General features: G+C 40.8%; 1 protein-coding gene and 1 pseudogene across 1 annotated transcript; one reads left to right on the top strand and one right to left on the bottom strand.

Moving 5' to 3' along the window:
- Nucleotides 1–8764: 8764 nt before the first annotated feature.
- LOC108748831 lies at nt 8765–10095 on the bottom strand (annotated as a pseudogene).
- Nucleotides 10096–18807: 8712 nt separating this feature from the next.
- Nucleotides 18808–19997, top strand: LOC108748826. Its single transcript, XM_018487202.1, has 2 exons — nt 18808–19011; nt 19185–19997. The coding sequence occupies exons 1-2, from the start codon at nt 18808–18810 to the stop codon at nt 19995–19997; spliced, it is 1017 nt and encodes a 338-aa protein (XP_018342704.1).
- The last annotated feature ends 354 nt before the right edge of the window (nt 19998–20351 follow it).

Here is a 20351-nt window from a genome sequence, read left to right as displayed (position 1 = left end):
AATCATCCGAATGCTCATACGACGATCTCCGCGCACAATTTCATTGATTTTGGTCACTGTTTGCGGAGTTGAAACAGAGACAGGTCGACCTGGACGTTGGTCATCTTCGGTGCTCTCTCGGCCTTCAGAAAACCGTTTATACCATTCGAAAACACGCGCACGAGATAGAGAATTCTCACCATAGGCCTCTTTCAACAACTTATAGCACTCAGTCGGAGTTTTTTTTAATTTAACGAGAAATTTCACATTGATACGTTGCTCGTGTTTTTCGTCACACATTGTTATCGGCACGAGAAAAAAACAAGTTCGTTTCTAACCTCTATAGAAAAAATACTACTACTGCGACAAAAACGTGTTTTCGTACTGGAATAGTAGACACTTCCAGCTATTCAACGCTGCATTCGTTTCCCACCCTATCTCTCTAGGACGCCTTCTGCGCGCGCAGTCTCGTTATTTAATAGCCAGACCTCATATATACCGAGTGTTTCAGACCACCCGTCCCACCCTTTTATCTTCGTAGGGTAAGATTCAATCGAAGAAGTGTTCAGACAAAAACTGTAGGGTTTCAAAAGATCTATTTTTTGGTCCTATAAGTTTGACGTCGAGTGCCAAAGTCACGTCAAGGTCACGTCGATTTTTTTAAACAGAAATCCTAATTTTTTATTACATATTCTTGTAGCTTGTCTCGAGTGCTTTTCAAAACACTATAATTACATGTATTTTCATTAAGTACTTTTTGAGTTATAAGGCTTGAAGGTTAAAGTACCTCTGGCATTAGTATTATCTAAGATATTCAAATAATAGTCATAGCCTTCTAAATTGTACGGGGTCATAATGTTGACAACATTTGTCAAAATGAAGATCTTTGGTGGTTGTTCCTCTTATTTCCATTTTTAGAGTAAAATCAAGGTAATGGTTTCTATAAAAAAATTTTAAGAAGTAAATTGGGTGTACAGTATCGAATGAAAATACCTATTTTAAATTCCCAGTTTTGAACGGAAATGAGCTGTTTAAACCGAAAATCGATTTTTTTATTGGAACACATGGTATCTTTTATTGCAAATTTAGATTAAAGGTACACGAAAAAACATGAAACTTTTATACCAAGCACTTTTTCGAAAAATGTCAAGTGTAAATAAGCTTTGAAATGATTTTTAGCGGAAAAAATATTTTTGTAATATCTACTCTCAGCATAACCTAGGATGTATGACGAGGACGTGGTAGATATCAAATCCCGTGTATCATGTATACCGTAGAGATAAGGACCCTGTGATTTGTCATTTCCACAGTATTTTATGACTCTAAACCTTTCCTACGGTGTGCGTGCGTGCGTGCGTGCGTGCGTGCGTGCGTGCGTGCGTGCGTGCGTGCGTGTGTGTGTGTGTGTGTATGTGTGTGTGTGTGTGTATGTGTGTGTGTACCTACAATCGTAATGTGTTCAGATTAATTAATATTCAAAAGTGCCTACCGTTTGCTTTGACACAAGCAAGTACTCTTGTCTGGAAATGACTTATTGCATGAAAAATTTCATTAGCATCTAGAAAACGAATTGCCTCGCATATTCTTCGAATCATCTTCTTTTGTCATAGGACGGGTATACCAGATCTTTTATTCTTTCCCATAAATAATAATCGAGAACAGTGAGGTCCGGTGATCGTGGTGGCCACTGATGTGAGCTACGAGGGTGGTCCCAGAAGTACCCGACCTAACAAAAAAAACACAAAAAATTTGGGAAAAAATATCTTTATTTTTCAACATAGGTTCCTTTTAGCTCGATATACTTTTCCTAGCGATGTTCAATAGCTTCGATGGCCTGTTTATAGTAAGAACCGTTGAACTCCTTAAAATAGCCATTAATTGCAGACTCCACCTCTTCATTATTGGTAAATCTTCTACCACCGAGCCATTTTTTCAAGTTTAGAAAGAGAAAATAATCCGAGGGGGCTAAATCCGGCGAATAGGATGCGTGGGGAAGCAATTCGAAAGGGAAGCAATTTTAATTCAACATCCTTTCGACGCTGCTTTTGTTCGATTGTAAGCAAGCGCGGCACCCATCTTGCGCACAGCTTTTTCATCTCCAAATTTTCAGCCAATATGCGATGTACAGCATTTTTTGAAATGTTTACCATGTCTGCTAGCTCGCGCACTTTCAATCGACGGTCACCCAATACCATTTTGTGGATTTTCTTCACCATTTCTGGAATGGCCACCTCACTTGGTCGACCACTGCGATGTTCGTCTTCGCAGCTCGTACGGCCTCGTTTAAACTCTGCCACCCAATATTTTACGGTTGTAAATGAAGGAGCAGATTCCTTCAGAAGAGTAGAATCCAGCTCGGCTTTGATATTGGTTGGGCTAAGACCTTTTAAATGAAAGTATTGTATCACATAACAATGACCAATTTTTTCCATCTTTGCAAATTCACCGAGATCGTCCACTATTGATGGCTGCCAAACAAATACTGAACAACGTAGCGTCTTCAAACTTCATAGTTAAGCTTTAGAAAGTTGATGCTTTCCCCTACAGTGATTTTTTTTATACAACAACCGCCATTTGTACGTCAGGTCGGGTACTTCTGGGACCACCCTCGTATATTTGCCTATCCATTTGTCTCTAAACATATCGTTCAATCGGTCACGGGCTAGATGTATGCGCTGGGCATCCGTCTTGCTGAAACCACATAATTTGGCGCAATTGTAAGGGAATATTTTCAAGCAAGAGCTGAAGGTCGTTTTTAATAAAATTGGCGTATTGAACACCGGTGAGGTTTTCTTCAAAGAAAAATGGTCCAACGATATGTCTATCAATAATTCCGCACCAAACATTGATTTTCCAAACACGTTGATGGTCAATTTCTCGGAACCAATGAGGATTTTCCTGTGCCCAATAATTATGAGTACTTACAGAACTATCACTTTTAAAAGTGCTTTCATCAGAAAATAAAATTTTGTAATGAAAGTTTCGCGGTTGACGTATCCAATTGCAAAATTCGAGTCTGCGTCTAACATCGGTATTCGTAAGTTCTTGGTGAGGTGTCATTTTATACAGATGTAACTTGTTTTCTTTGAAAATCCGCAAGATTGTACTAGCACTGATACCAGATTCTTTTTCCATACGCCTTAATGAATCGTGGGGATGCAATTGAGCAAACACAAGAATTTCTGGCACCCTTTGGGCCCTAATTGGACGTTGAATTTGTCTACTTTTATTGTAATCAGGTAGAGTAATACTTTTATTAACAATTCGCTTAGCTAAGCGAAAAAAAACATGGTGTGAATGAGGAGTGCGATTTGGGTATCCTCATCATGAGAACAATACCCGAATCGCACTCCTCATTCACACCATGTTTTTTCAATTGCTCTAAATTGACCTCCACACTCACCTAAAATTAATACCATATCCAAAGCTTCTGCGTGTGAATACGACATGGCTGATCAATAAGAATTGATTTGCGTACGCAAATTGGCATCTAATGCTAATGATTAGAAATACGACAAAAGAAAGAGAATCTTTCTCGTGTAGATAATGTAAACATTATCACTTTCTCATTTACTGTCACGTAAGGTGTAACGAAATTCTTCTCAATTACTCTGTAAAAACTTCGACATTATTTCTAAATGGACACCGAACAACTTATCAAAGTTTTAAGAGCAGGCCGCCATGTTCTTTTCCGATTAACAGATTGGTACTCTGGAATTACAAGCAATTATTTTTCATTGTACAGGTTAGTATAAATTTCAAATCAAACCTTAATAAACAACTTTTATACTTTGTGCACTAAGAATAACATATCGTACTTATTTTCTATAATCGAATTGTAATCTGTTTTACTTGTATGTATGTATGTTTGTTTTGAACTCGCACCTTTAATAACATATCAGTTACTTTCATGATAATATATTATGTATATTAAATTTAGATAATATATACACTTTATGTTTACTTTGAACTGGCACCTTTAATAATACATCAGTTATCATAATATATTATCAGATAATCATTATAATTTTTAAAGATTTACATTTTTCAGAATATGCTTTATGTATGTTTACTTTAGACTGAGACCTTGAATAATATATCAATTATAATACTTTTCATGTATATTGTTAGATAATATTATATATTATCAAATACTCGTTTAAATTTTTAAAGGTTTACATTTTTGAAAACACGCTTTATGTATGTTTACTTTGAACTGAGACCTTGAATAATATATCAGTTACTTTTCATATATTATATATTGTTAGATAATATATTATCAAATACTAGTTTAAAATTTTAAAGATTTACATTTTTGAAAACACGCTTTATGTATGTTTACTTTGAACTGGGACCTTGAATAATATATCAGTTTCTTTTCATGGTAATATGTATTGTTAGATAATTATTTAAATTTTATAAGGTTTATATTTTTGAAGATTTGTTTTTGAACATGGCCTGACCTTTTTATTTTAATGAATTTTTAGGGATATATCACCTACTTTTTAGAGTACAGATATACGGGGCAGCTTTCTACTAATGCAAATATCAGAAAAGTATATATTTTTGATTCTTATCACGTAATGAGTTCTATAAGTTATAATTTATGCAATACAGTTAGAAAAAATTAAAACATATGGTATATACATATAAATATATATCATATATCATATTATATTTAATAAATATATAACTTATAATTATAATAAATATTATGTAACTTATTGTTACGTCCGGACTCCACAGTTCTTTTCTTCGACTAAAAACTTTTGTCATCACCATAAAAATTATTAACAAGCAATACTGATAGATCATCTGTTACAATAGCGACGAGCCGAATAACATTTACCTTTTCAAACTAATAATCCATTCGGGACAGTCATTGGATTAGATATTGGAACCAAGTGTCAAATAGGGGAACCTTATCCCGAGGTGCGGGAAGAATAAATAGATTAGAATTATAAAAACAGCAGTTGTCTGCAATAAATGACACATGTGGCTCGAAACTATTAGACATCCGGCAAATGGTCGATAACAAAAGTTGTCTTAGACACATAGCCCTGTATCCCATTTCACAACCGATATCCCTAATCCTAATCCTAGATTAGCCCAACAGCACACATGTGCTATCACGCACGCACGCGCACGCACACACACACACACAATGCATTCCTAGTTCCAGTGGGATTCTTCTATAATCTGTTCCTTCCTTTCTCCGTTTCCATCCACGAAATAGACTGATCAAATCCCATCCGACTCTCCAGACTACTCGATATACATAAATGTATGCCCGTTACCGAATAGACTATAGCGATATTTATTATATGTAATAGGTTAAAATGTATAGAATAATTATAATAAATCCGCCGATTGTTTAGTAACGGTCTGTTATTAGCGTCATTTTGATAAGCAACAATAAAAATAAATAATGTTAGTAAATATAATACATAAAAATAAATAATGTTAGCAATTATTCTTCTCGTTCATTTATGAAATCCTCCATTAAACCCCGTATTCATTAAAACCTTGCCCTAACAAGCTTGCACGTGGTCCATTCCCGAGTTAAAGGGATTTCCCTTACTCGAAATTCGGACCGACGATCGCACCGCTCGTAGGAAACAGGTGTCATAGCGTATTTACGAGACGTTGACCCTTATTCCGAAGCAAGCAATAAAAAGGATGCGTTCGACTCGCAGTGTTTGCTTCCGGGCAGATATCTGCGAGACAAGAGTCTGACCGTCCTTTCACACTCCATTCTTTCTACTCTCTTCTCTTTTTAAATCCATTTTTCCGGAGTTTGGACGTAACATTACAATTATAATAAATATTGACCATACATTACATATTTATTTCAATTGCAACAGAATAAATTCTTAATATTCTATGAATATACTTAAAATAAAGAATGGGCCCCTCCATCGCCCATTCTCGTGACGCAACCATATTTTCTTCGTCTCCTCGATTTTCATACTACCTTTAATATTTATTTTGATTGTAACAGAATGAATTTTTAATATTGTATGAATATACTTTTTTTTTGTTTGCGAGGAGGAAAAAAATCTTCACATAACCCGTCATCCGGGATGCTCTCGAAGGAGAACTTAACTTGATGAGGAGAAGACACCTAGGAGCCGATCTCCTGATTGTGCAGGATTCGATGAGTCTGCGTTCCTTCTATAAGAAAAGACAGCAGACATCATCGCCTACCTGTTAAAAATTCCCCCTATTCAGCACCTCCGCAAGATCATATTGCGCCTACTTCGGAACCGCCTACCCGGCATTTCATCAGAGTGCAAATCGTGGAGTATACGCTCTATGGTCCGCTACATTACTTAAAGCTAGAATCCTATATTATATTATAAACACTATCGTAAATATGTACATAGTATATATATTTTTACACATGGTTCTCGTCAGACCCCAGGGAGGCCCAAGCTAAAAGAGCCTCTGCAGTGCTTGACGCTCCCACTCAGTCCGCTCCTTCTTGCGCATGACGGCCTCGCAGAAATCCGCGAGGACTGTCCTACACGCAGCGAAGCACATAGCCGCCCTGGAAAATGGAGCCGTATGTCCTGTCAAGGACATCTAGCCCCAACCGCTCAAAAAGTGGCATCTTCTCCGTGGCCTAAGATGAGAAAAATAACAGCGTGTGCATCGCCGTATCCGCAGTCGCATGACAATGCGCACAAATCGCCAACGCGTTACGCTGTATCTCAAAAAGGTAGGCCTCAAAGCATCCATGACCCATTAAAATCTGAGTCATGCGAATTGTATGAATATATTAAAAATAAAGAATGAGCCCCTCCTTCGTCTCCTTCTCGTGAACGCAACCACATTTTCTTCGTCTCTCCTATGATTTTAACACGATCTTTGACATAGAGATTTATTTCTTAATGATACTCTGAAATGTCATAAAGTTCTTCGACTACGATAAGAAACTTTTGTTATTTATAGTAATATATCGATATCTAGGGCAAGCCAGAACTTTATTACGTTCGTTTTAATGCAACGCTTACGGCAGCCCTTATACAGCGCCAAAGCAGACAATTAATTGTTTCAATATTCTGAAAATAAAATTTAATTATAAATCAATAGTTTATTAAGGTTTACGTAAACGTACCAGAAGAATTCCGTTTTATTCTAAGAAAGTGTTATATGTAAAAGTTATTTCTAAACTTACTTAATCTGCTCGAAGAACAACATATGCCTCTTGTGCTCCTTTAAGCCATTTGTTCTTGATAACTTGTGAATCATTAGAGTAACACCATTCCGATTTTTTGTCTGCTCTTAACATATACGTGTAGTGACCACGATTTATTTCTTCGCCCTCGTGAAATATAACGCTTATTACCTTGTACTTTTTTTTATTGGTCGTGACAGTACTCGTCGGTACGGCGTTAATTCGATGATTTTTTTAGAAGCACCGTTTAGAAAAATGTATAAATTGAATTGTATTACTAAGACGGAAGTCGATTCAATTTTCAATGTCGGTTTTTTTCCAGAATGGTACCCTTACATTCGTTACAATTGCCATGTATCGTTTCCCATTTCGAAAATTCTAAATCAATCAAAGTTTGAAGAGTGACACCTTTTTTCCTTTTTAATGCCGACTGTATAGATAATCTTAGCAAACAATCCTTTTTCAGCATAGTTATATTGTAATTACATTTGGCATTTGAACAATGTTTGGAGCGACATGTAAATAGCTCATCATTTAATTGAATAAAGTACGCATTGAGTTTATGTGAATACAGCATTTCGCGCGTGACAACGTCACGCATGACGCGAAGCGACGCGATAAGTGACCAATGAGGAACGCACCCAGCGCGCAGCACTGTCCTCATTGGCTACTCGCCAAGCAAGGTGCCATGGCCAAACGGCGGCCAATGACAGACGCGCCGATCACCAGGCCGATCGCTCTTTGCGCAATAAAATGCGGTAAAAATTGTTAAGTTCGTATCAAGGTAATTTCAGATTGTTATCATGTTTTTTCTGATAATAAACGAGAAGATTCTCGATTATTCCTTTTTTTCGTCATATCCGGTTTTTTTGCTGCTAGCACTTTCGGGAACAATCTGGAATCACACCAGTATATATAATAAGATACTACGCGGTCACGGCCGAGCAGTCTTTTTCTAATCGGTGCAATTTTCGGCAGTAGAGTTTTGCGTAACGCGTTTTTGTATTACAGTTCGGTGTGCTTTTCCGTCCGAAAGAAATTCTCTTTGCGTGTTGAATTTGTGTTGTAAAAAGTCTCAATCTGTTTTGTACTGTAATAAACTTTATTGTCTTGAGTGTGAAAAAAATCAAACGACTTTTCTTTCAATTATTGTTCCGCTCCTCCTTCTGATTCGCTACAAACAAGATGTGCTTCAATTCGAGTTCTAATACATTATTGATTTCGAAATACGTCGAGCCGTGAACAAAACATCTTGTTGTGTTTATTGTTCGAAGTGTTCTCCAACAGATCTTCTAACCACTAGAATATTGCAACACTTACGCTCAGTATACGCGCAGATAGCATCAGTCAATGCGTTCGATACTTTATTTTTCAGTATTTGTTGACTGATACGACATTACATACGTAATGAAACGCATATTACAATATTACATTAGCGGAACACGAAACATGATCGTCATTGCAGAGGCCATATATTTTCCAGGTAACTATACTTTCTAGTTTCTCGCAACTATAATTCTGTATATCATCAATGATATTAGGTATGGCCCATCGAGAGTCGTGTATTTTCACAATCTTTTTCTCGGACGAATTGATTTGTGGTAGCTAAGCTTCGAACACAGATCTCAGTTGATTATATTCTACAATGGCTCCCGAGTTTGCTTTAATGGATGCCGGATTGAAATTTATCAAATGTAGGCTTTTCAGTGTACTCTCTCGTGACAAACCTACATAGGCTTGACCATCACTGGACACACTCGTTCGTAGAGCAATCATTGCACTTTTACACGTAATACCTTGACTTTTGTGTACAGTTATTCCATAACTGAGAGACAATGGAATTTGTACCACTTTGTGAAATACTTCGAATTTAATATCTACTTTCGTTATTGTAATTTCTTTGTTATTCGAAATAACTATTTTAATGAAATCAATACGATTTCCATCAACAATTAACTGCAACTACATTGTAGTGCCTATCATTCCATTGACAAGTCCCAAACATCAATGTTTCGTCGAATCATCACTTTAACGCCAATTTTAATCACTATTACTTACTCTTTCAATATCAGCTGTTTCCGAAACTTTGTCATCTTTGTCTTCCAAAATTTTGTGCACTTCTTTTTTTATTGCTGGAACACAATCAACATCATCTTCTGCTGTCAATAGAATTTTATCGAGCAAAACCTTGCACAAATAACATGTGGGTAATAAACATATTGTATCAAGCGGTAATTGATTCATATAAGTACAAAGTTTATTCAATCTTTCGTCGCAATTACTTCCTTTAAAATGGATTTTTCTTGATTGAAGAACTTGATGTCAGAATTTGTTATCAAATCTATTCATATTCTAGAAAGTATATCATGATATGTGTTGTCGCATCTTTGTCGCATATTAATTAAGAGTTGTCGTAATCGAACAATCTCCACAAATCAGTACCACCCATGGTACCTAAATACTTTTGAATCTCTGATCAAGACATTTTAACGAACGGAGATTGTTCTTTTACAGGAGAAAGCTGCAACAAGTCTGCAAACAGAAGAATGTGTTTTCTGCCAAAGAAACCATCATCTATCTATTGTATCAAAGATTTCACATAATCGTAGATTGATAAACATAAGTGTCACATTCGAAATCATGGATACTTTATCGATTATATAATAAATAATTCAGCAATATTTAATTTGTCTCTCAAAGTTTTCAAGACCATATCTGACAAGTGCGTATACTTTGTCGTAGATTCATAGGTGACGGGTAGCTGATTCTGTGGATCATCAAGCCATTGATATTGAATGCCGTGATACTCGTGGGAACAGATATGGCTGTTGCTTTTTTCAAATGTATTCTGATTCAATGTTTAATCGTTTCAATAAGAAAACTTTTCCTATAGCACCCTCGCCACTTATGTACAGTTGCAGAATCTGATTTTTATTTTATAAAACTTGGTATGATAAGTCGTATTATTAAAAAAATCGTAAATACCATATCTACTGTTAATAATTACTGGCGTATAATTTTGTTTTCATTCAATCTCCTTTTAAATATTGAGTTATAAACAAATAGAAATCGTAATCAAATAAATTGCTTTGTCATTATTATTTCCTCGCTTAGTTAACAAATACCAGTGTATAATTCCATTTCCGTTCGATCTTCTTTTGTTAAATATTAATTATAAATAAATAGAAATAAATCGGTTTTTCATTATTATTTCTTAGCGACTACCAACGAATAATTTCATTTCTATTTAATCTCCTTTTGTTAATTTTACGAGAATTTTGAAGTTTTTTGTTTCAATCTTGATAAACAAAGAGCGAGTGAAAAAAAACCTTTTTTGATGGTTTTTATTTTTTTTCTACTTAACTATATAATCGATCTTAATGTTCCATTCCTATTTTGTAGGTATTTTGGATACCTAAATTTTTCAAACTAAATTTTTTCAATACAAATGACATCTTTGATTTTATAAGCGAAAAACCTGCTTTTTGCAATTATTTAAATTTTTTTCGCATATTTCCCACACGAATCTGAAACATATACATTCCTTTTCTGATGATCTTCCGAACACTTTTGTGCAGAGAAATGTCAACTTACAATTTTTGCACAAAAAAATCCTAATTCTACTGGACTATTAGGAGCTCCTTAACAAGCGGACTAGAAAATACCGCCGTTTATGCTAATGTACGTCGTCTGAGTATACGAACGTCGCTCGAGGAGCAAAGGAAAGCGGAATAAAAAGAAGCATCAAACGCACTAAGATTCGTACTTCCTGTATGATGTTACACTTTCGCAGTTTCACATTTAATAGACAGCACGTATGAACATACACAAAACATATAGATATTTTGCGGGAATAAGATGAAATAATAAAAAATATAATTAAAGTCGGCACTCTAACTTTAATAATCAAAAGAAAACACTTTAATAGTACATAACAATATTCAAATAAAAAAAAAAAATATACAAAGAACAATCGGAATTATACAAATGAAAAAAAAGAAAAGAAAAATATATTAGCGTCAGTATATACATATACACCGATTCTAACCGAGAAGCTCCGAGGGGGGGGGAGGAGTAAGAGACGGGTGATACCCGCGGCAGTGAGGTCCTCCGCGGGGAGGGGAGAGAGTAATGTCAATAGACGAGAAGGATTACGTCACAGAGGGAGAGGGAGAGGATGACGTCACAGAGGGTGATGTCACTGGGCGAGAAGGGTGACGTCACGGGAGGTGACATGTGAGATGACAGCGTGTGAGGTTGCGGGACGGGGGAGGATGGTGCGAGGACGGAGATGACGTCAATGGACGTGGGGTTTGCGGAGAAATTACGTCGCGGAAAATTACGTAGCACGGGATGTGCGGAAAATTACGTCCTCGTCGTGGTAATGACGTCACGCGAGGTCAGTGGTCGCCGAGCGCGGTCCTCACCGCTGCCATCCCACGCGAGGTCCCCATCTCTATACTTATCATGTACACTTACCATTAATACTTACTATTTTTTCTTCTTATGCATCATCATCTTCTTCTAGCACGCGAAATATTTTATTTATTTATTATATTATATTATATTTTATTTTATTTTATTTTAATGATTCGAAGAGTGCAAATTGAATGCTTTGTAAGAGCGTGACGATACTATCGAGCGCGATGGTACAGTCGCCCGATATCGCAGAGATAAGAAATAGAAGGAAGAACCGATTAATTGCAAACTTTAAGATATACAATTTACATAAGCACTTATTTTTTATGTATAATGCATTATATACAATATTATCTAAAGCGTACACAATTATTTTGCATTCGATATTCGAATTTTTATCATAAATCTTATGCAAAATGTTTACCACATCGCATTTATTAATAATGCAATTTTCTTGTATATAAATTATGAAACATTTAAATCTTTCGTTTACACTATTTGTATATTGACACATTTTATAATATATAATATGTACTTGATACATTTCAAGCTCAAGCATAAAAAATACAGTTGACGGTTTCATATACAGATATTTATTATATAAAGATATTTTTATTGTCCATATGACGTATTCCAACGAGTTAAACACAAGGTTCCGAATTAATGATGATAGGTCAGTAGACTGCACTAATCTCTCGATATCAGTTTGTTTTTCGATGAATGCCGTCTCTATAGTATGAAGCAGAAAGATGCGATTATCTCGGATATCGCTGATCGCAATTTCTATATGAGAGGTTAATCCCACGACGATTCCAATCTTCAAAAGTTTGTAAGCCGGTGTCAACGCTAATAGTCTTGTAAAAATGTTACGAGAAGACGCGCTGTAATGAAAAAACAAACTGAATAAGTGATCTGCAGAGAAAATTATTAAAAATTATATATAGGTAAAATACTTGCACGGTTCAGGTTAAACGTAAGAATCCATAGCGCTGGAGATCACTGCAAAACAAATCTGTCTGAACGACTGATGCAGTATCATTGCTCCAATTTCTATTTAAATTTTATCTCCTCCAACAATTTTTTGTAATAAAAGATTTTTAGACATATCCAGTGAAGACATTAATGTAATCTAATACTGCAAAATTGCAACGTTTGCAAATTTGCAAAAATAAATATGACTTTGACAGTGTAATATAAGAATCTTTTTCAAGAATATTTAACATGTTACAATGACATCAGCGTAATTTAATACAATCCGCAAAAATGCAACGGTTACAAAAAAGTTGTTCAATTTGATGCAAATATAAATATAACAACCATGTTAGATTTAGCGTAAAGCAAAAAATTTTTCAAAGATTCAACATATTACAGCGATGACATTATCAATGTAATTTGATAAAACACCTGCAAAAATGCAACATTTGCAATTTCATCAAAGTATAACTGCTTTGTTAGCAAAATTTAAGATTTATTTCACTTCATAAGTTACTATAACCCATATCAACGCGTAAATAATCATATCCTTCTCTTCCAATCATTGCCGAATCTCTCTTTTCCAATCCTCCATACCTGTCCCATCACTGCCGCCATCTTCGCTATTCTTTCCTTTAAGCTCCTCCTGCCCCCCATTCTTTTGCAACGAATATCCTAAATATTTGAACTTCTTTACCTCTTCTATCTTATACTTCCATCTTTGATCTATCTTATTGCTTCTACTCCCTCCGTTCCTGAATCTTATTATTTTACAGTAAGATTAAAAACAAGACCGTTTATGTTAAATACATTACTTTAAATATGAAGTGTCACTACGGTCTGAATATTAAGATGTTGAACTATTATATTTATTTAAATGAATTAATTTTAGAAATGATAATTGCGTGTCGATATGGTTGTCAGACTTTCAACGCAATCAATTTGAAATATTATTATAATAATCCCCCTAAATTTCCCAAATTTAATCTTAAAAAACTGTAATAAACTTATTGCGAAAAATTCCACACATATCGGCACGCAATTATTATTTCTGAAATTAATTTATTTAAATGAATATATATAATAATTTAACATCTTAACATTCAGACCGTAGTGGCGCTTCTTATAATTTCAGTTTTTTCTCTATTTAGTTTCGATCCCTTTCTTTTAATATATCCCTCTATCATATTTCTCATGCTCCGTTCATTTTCCGCCAGTAAAACCATATCATCTGCCAAACCGTATATCTTCTTGTCTCTCTTAGCTTCATTCCCCCCAATTTAACTTTTTCCATCTCTCTCTCCAGGTCTGCCGTCAGTATATTAAACAAAGGACTCAACGGAGATTTCTGCTTTACACCTCTCGTTATACAAAAATTTTCTCCTAATTCTCTCCTCACTCTCACTCTACTTTTTCTTTTCCACAACATTTCTTTCATTCTTTCTATCAGCTTCTCCCTTATCATCAGGGATTACCCTCCTGTTACCCTCCCCTTAGCCTCAAAGCCACCACAATATTATCCTATCCACCGAATCAAACACCACTTTCAAATCTATAACTAATGCTGTTAGTTTTTCCTGTTTCCTCCTTACCTGCCGATTTATTACAAAATTAAACCATATACCATCTGATCAAATTTGACCCGGACTGGTTAAAAAAAATAACAATTTTATGTATTTTAATACAAATCTTTATGATCGCCTTCAAAATAGCCTCCTTCTGAGCCAATACAAGCATGCCAACGATTAATCCAATTTTCCATACACTTCTTATAGGCCTCGGCCGGGATGGCCTTTAGTTCCTTCAGCGAATTTCTTTTTATGGCCTCAATCGATTCATGGCGCGTTCCCCGGAGCGGATATTTGAGTTTCGGAAACAGAAAAAAGTCACAGGGAGCCAAATCTGGCGAATACGGTGGCTGAGCGATGACTTTTATTTCGTGTTTGGCCAAAAATTCAGTCACAATCAGGCTGGAATGTGACGGCGCATTATCGTGGTGAAAAATCCATGAATTGTCTGCCCACAAATCCGGCCGTTTACGACGAATTGCTTCACGTAGACGCCTCAAAACGGCCAAGTAGTATTCCTTATTGACCGTTTGACCCTCTGGAACGAATTCATGGTGAACCACACCACGGTAATCGAAATGATTTTCGACCGACTTTGACGTGGTTTTTTCGGCTTCGGTTCATTTTTGGCGCGCCACTCGCTAGATTGTTGGGCAGTTTCGACGTCATATTCATAAACCCACGTCTCATCATCAGTAATGACGCGTTTGATGAATGTAGGGTCATCAGTTACGTTGGCAAGCATCTCTTCTGCGACCTCTACTCGACGTGCTTTTTGCAAAAAATTCAGGTCTTTCGGTACGAGTCTGGCGGCGATGCGCTTCATACCCAAAACATTAACCAAAATGTGTTGAGTCGATCCATAAGAGATGTTGAGAGCTTCTGCTATCTCTCTAATGCCAACACGACGATTTTCAAGCACAATTTCCTTCACTTTTTCCATGTTATCGTCGTTAACAGAGGTGGATGGACGACTCGCATGAGACAAGTTTTCTACGACCTCACGACCCTCACTGAATGCTTTATGCCACTCAAATACTTGCGTTCTCGATAGAGTAGACTACCCAAAACACTTCTGCAACATTTTCAATGATTCCGTAGCCGTAATTCCATTGGAAACACAAAATTTCAAGCAAACTCGTTGTTCAATTTTTTTTTCATAGTAAAAATCGCCAGAGAAACAAATGGCTGCCAAACACACACTAACTGACGTATCCCGCTCAAATTTCACACGAATGTCAGAGAAGGTTGTACCAATCTAGAAAAAAAAAATTTTTACCGATTCAATTTATGCGCGCGGTTTAAATGGACCAGTCCGGGTCAAATTTGATTAGATGGTATATATTATCTAATGTTTCCATCTCTTTTTATTGCCCGTCTGATTCAAGGAATTAATCCTTTCTCTTGCACATTCTCCCTCAATCTTTTCGCCAACGCTATCGTATATATGCCCGTTGGGTTGGGTTGGGTTGGGTTGATCGGGTTGGGTTAGATTGGGTTGGATTCTCCCTCGTGGTGGGCCGCCTTGTCGTGGCGAGGGGGCTTTGGGTCCAACTTGGATGCCTTAATAAGAGCCCACCATACCCCGCGTAGATGGGGTACATAGTATGAATGGTGATAGTTGAATGAGGTGCGGTGGAAGTCTGCTGGCGATTCCCCGGAGACTAATCAAGCGAGGGATAGTTCCCTTCTGACCGGGGTCGGTGGTAAGTCGAGTTCCTGGGCCTTTGCCGGGGTAATAAGGGTAACTGTAAGTCCTGGCCTCGGCCAGGCAAAGGTCCCGTGAACCGGCACGCATACTAGTGGGAAGGACCGCTGCCACCGACTTGATCGGAGCCTATCCGGCGGTCAAAGGCGGACGGAAGACTCACGCGTGGAGGGGCGCCAGGTCAGCGTCCCCTCATACCCGTGCCGCGGCGGGTAAACCGCGGCACCGTCTAGCCCGGGGCCGGTGAAGAGCCCGTCAGTAAGGTGGCAGCCGGTAATAGGGGTGACGTTAAACCTATAGCATAATTTTTGGCGCGGGCCTATCCCGTAACATTTTTAGTAGAATCATGCACCCGGCTAGGACTGACCATCCGAAGACCGCCTCTCGGCTGGGTCAATAGGGCTTCTTAATGACGGGGAAGATGCCCCACCGCGGTGGGGCTCCCATGATGGGCGAACCGTCCTTTGAAATCTTACTAGGAATGGAATCTGCTATTAAACTAAAAAAACCGACGAAGAAGAGGAGCGAGATGGGGAACAAGGAGTTGGAGGGGGCGAGGATCGTCCTGGAACGGCTACACAACAACCAAGCTGCAAGCGCTCCAAGTTCTGCGCAGAAAGAGGGGGAACAACAAACCCCAAGCACATCGCAGGTGATGCTAGTGAGATCAGAGTCCAGTACATCGCTGTCATCTATTGGCACTACGGACTCAACAGCCGCAGCGATCGCGGGTATGAAGCGATCGCGGAAGGAGCGAGAGGGGGGTATTTCAGGCTCGGAGGTCATGGAAAATGACGACGATGACCCGGATACGAAGAAATGTAAGGGCAAGGAATTTTACCAGATCAGGGATTATAGGGGACGATTTAATATCGACCCAAGGGAAACGAGGAAGCAATTCCTCAAACTAAACTCGCTGAGAGAAGCGGAGAGAGCGGCAATGGATCCCGATTTCCAGCTGCCCGAGAAGAGGGCCAAAAAGTCCCGAGCAATGAAACAGGCGTTCATAGAAGAATATGCAGATCAACCAACGGATGATCTGAACACGGCTGTGGATGAAGGAGTCAACCTGATAGAGAAGTTGGCAAACACCGCCAACAACCTAAAGGGAACGACTATAAAAGCGCTTTATGAGGCGGCCGCCAATATAACCGCGGCAACCACTGTGATGAGCGAGAGGGCCCAGGGCACCCAGAATTCAGGGATGCTCGAGGAGATGAGGACAGAGATAAATGTCCTTAGGAAGGAACTGGAAGCCTTCAAGAAAAACCTGAGGGCGACCAAAGAAGAGAACAAGAAGCTGAGGGCTCAGAGGATCATAGAGTCCCCCGACTGAGAGAGGAGGAGGCACGCAAGACGCCTCGATTCCGACCACGAGTCGGATATGGAAATGGAGGATCCAGGGAAAGGTCCACAGGCGACGGAAATGGACACGGGGGGGGAGGGGGGGCACAAGCGGGCCCTTCGAGTGATCAGGCAACCGGAGAGCCTCTGCCACCGATGTTTAGGCCCCCGCTCATGGGTGTGGCGTCCAGAAATCTGGACGACGGTTCGCTGGGCCCCTCCATGAGAACGGGGGGAGGCGACAAGGATGGACACGCGGACCCCAATGACGTAAGAGGTATTGTCTCAGTACTCAGGGAGTTAGGCGTGGTCAATGGGGAGACTATAAAAGTAGCCAAGACCGGTGGGAAGGGTCCCACAGAGGCAAAAGGTGGTTCTGGTAAGAACCAAAAGAAGAAGAAGTCAGGTGGCGAGTCAGGGGAGAAGAGTGCGGGATGCGTTCCTGCGAGAACACCTGCCAATGATCCCCAACCTCGTACCTCGCAATCGCAACCAACGCAGAAGGGTAGCGAAGTGTCGAGGAGGAAGGGGGATCGGACCGCGGTAGCCAAAAAGGACTCCGGGAATAAGGCACCTGCGAAAGGAAACAAGGAGAAGTCAGGACGGGATAAGAAGGCTCCTCCCCCCCGAAAAAGTACGGACATGGCCAAGAATGGTCTTGGGAAAACGCCTAAGATTGGCAAGCCGCCTAGGATGCCGGCGGTGGTTATAACGGCACCACCGGGGGGCTATGCGGAGGTTATGAAAGAGGCGAGGACCAGTATTAATCTCCAAGAACTAGGAATCCAAGAGGTCAGACCCAGAAAAGCGGTCACTGGGGCCATGATCCTAGAAATCCCGGGGGATAAAGAGGGGAGCAAGGCTGATGCTCTCGCAGGAAGGCTTAGCGAGCTGCTGGCCTTCAGAGAAGGAGTTAAGATAACCAGGCCCCACCGAAGAGTAGATCTCCGGATACGGGACCTGGACGATTCGGTCAGTGTGGAAGAGATCGCGGAGGCGATAGCCACGCTAGGGGCTTGCGCCAAAGACCTGGTGAAGGTAGGCCCCATTAGGCGGACAGCAGGCGGACTGGGACAGGGCGGCGCGTGGATACAATGTCCCATACTGGCGGCAAGGAAAATTACGGCGCAGAGAAGGATAAAGATCGGATGGCTCTCCTACCGGGTAGACGTTCTACAACAGCGAAGGGTGCAGTGCTTCAAGTGCCTAGAGGCCGGACACACAAGTGCCAGATGCAACAGCGGAACGGATAGGAGCTAATGTTGCTATCGATGTGGTCAAGCTGATCATAAATCCAGCGAGTGCCACCGCCCGGCGGAGTGCCCCTTGTGCAAAAAGGCGGGAAGAAAGGCAGACCATAAAATTGGATCCAGGGAGTGCAACGCGAAATCCGGCAGGAAAGCAAGCGCTGCACCCACAAGGAGAGGAGAGGGGAGGCGGCGGGGCGGGGCGAAACCACCAAGCTCTTCTATCTCGCAGAGCCCCTCTGGGGTACAAAAATCCTCGCCTCCGGAACCGGGGGTAGCAGAGGCCCCGAAGGAGAAGAGGCCACCTCGCATAACATCTACGAGTGCTGGCAGGGGTAGCGAAGAGACCCCGATGGAAATAGGGTTGGAGGAAGCTATAGCTGCGCCGCAATGCCCCTAAAACTGGTGCAAGTGAATCTAAACCATACGGCGGCGGCACAAGATTTGCTGCTGCAAGCTATGGTCGAGGAGAAGTGGGATCTGGCAATAATATCGGAACCCTACAGAGTCCCAGAGCATCCTCACTGGGCTGGGGACACGGAGGGGCTGGCGGCGGTAGTTTGGGCGGGGAGCGAGAACTCGCCCCCCATCCAGGTACTGGAACGGTCATAGCGTCGTGCAACGCACCCCCGAATAATAGTACGGAGGCTTTTGAGAAGTACCTCGATGGACTGGAATTGGCGGTGCGAAGAAACATGGGCGCCCCCCTACGATTGTGGCGGGCGACCTGAACGCCAAAGCAAGAGCCTGGGGATCGGGAATCACAGACGCCAAGGCGAGTTGCTCCTCGACTGGATGGCAAACCTGGGGCTGTCTGTCAGGGCCAGGCGAGCACCTGCGTACGGTGGCAGGGGGAGTCTGTCGACGTGACGTTGGCGACTCCTGCCGCATGCCGTAGAATAGCAGGATGGCACGTGGACGAAGATCGGTTCACTTATTCGGACCACAGGTACGTAAGATTTGAGTTAGGCCTACCGGGAAGCCGGGAGCGTCAAGAGCAGGTCGTGAGCCGCAAGAACAGAGGATGGGCGGTAAGACATATCGATGAAGACATGTTTGAGGCGGCAATGCAGGCTGGTAGGTGGTCAGCGGATGCCGTGAAAGAGGGGGAAGCTAGTCTGGAGGAAAGAGCAAGGAACGTGCGCGAGACCCTGTGGAGAGCGTGTGATGCGTCGATGCCGAAGAAGAGAAGTGTACGGAAAAAAGCTCTCTACTGGTGGAACGAACAGATAGCGGAAACCAGGAGAAGAGCTGGAAGGATTAAACGCCAACTCACCAAAATGAAAAGGCGCGGTCGTGAGGAGGAGGCTGTCGGGCTCCGAGAAAACCTCAGGGAGGTAAAAAAGGAGATGAAAGCATTAATACGCGACGCGAAAGAAAAGGCTTGGACAGAGTTCGTCGAGACCCTGAATAAGGACCCATGGGCCAGACCCTATAAGTTGGTCATGGGTAGACTCAAGCCCTGGACGCCTCCGATAACGGAGACTCTGGAGCCGGAGGCAGTAGAGCGTATCGTGGCGGAGCTCTTCCCGGGGGACGACGAACTGCCCCCGCGGAGGTACGAGCTACCGGCTCCCTAGAGGGAAAACTGGCAAATGAAGGAGGAAGAGATGGTGTGGGCGGTGAAAAGGATCGGGGGGGTCGCCAAAGCGCCGGGTCCCGACCGCATCCCCGGAGCTGCCCTCAAAATGGCCATCCCACATGTCGGGGAGGACATAAGGGAGCTGATGGAGGGGTGTCTCCGAGAGGGGCACTTCCCAGAGATATGGAAAAAGGCTACCCTGGTCTTAATCCCTAAAGAGGGGAAACCGGCTGGCCTCCCTTCGTCTTACAAGCCCATCTGCCTTATTGACGAGAGCGCGAAAGTCTTCGAGCGTGTCATAGCTGACAGAATTGGAAAACAACTGAGACGCAACCCTACCATGGGGAAAAAT

The sequence above is a fragment of the Trachymyrmex septentrionalis genome, unplaced genomic scaffold, assembly GCF_001594115.1.
Source record: "Trachymyrmex septentrionalis isolate Tsep2-gDNA-1 unplaced genomic scaffold, Tsep1.0 scaffold245, whole genome shotgun sequence".
Lineage (NCBI taxonomy): Eukaryota > Metazoa > Arthropoda > Insecta > Hymenoptera > Formicidae > Trachymyrmex > Trachymyrmex septentrionalis.
Note: the sequence above shows the minus strand (reverse complement) of the source record. Positions and strands in the feature narration are given on the sequence as shown.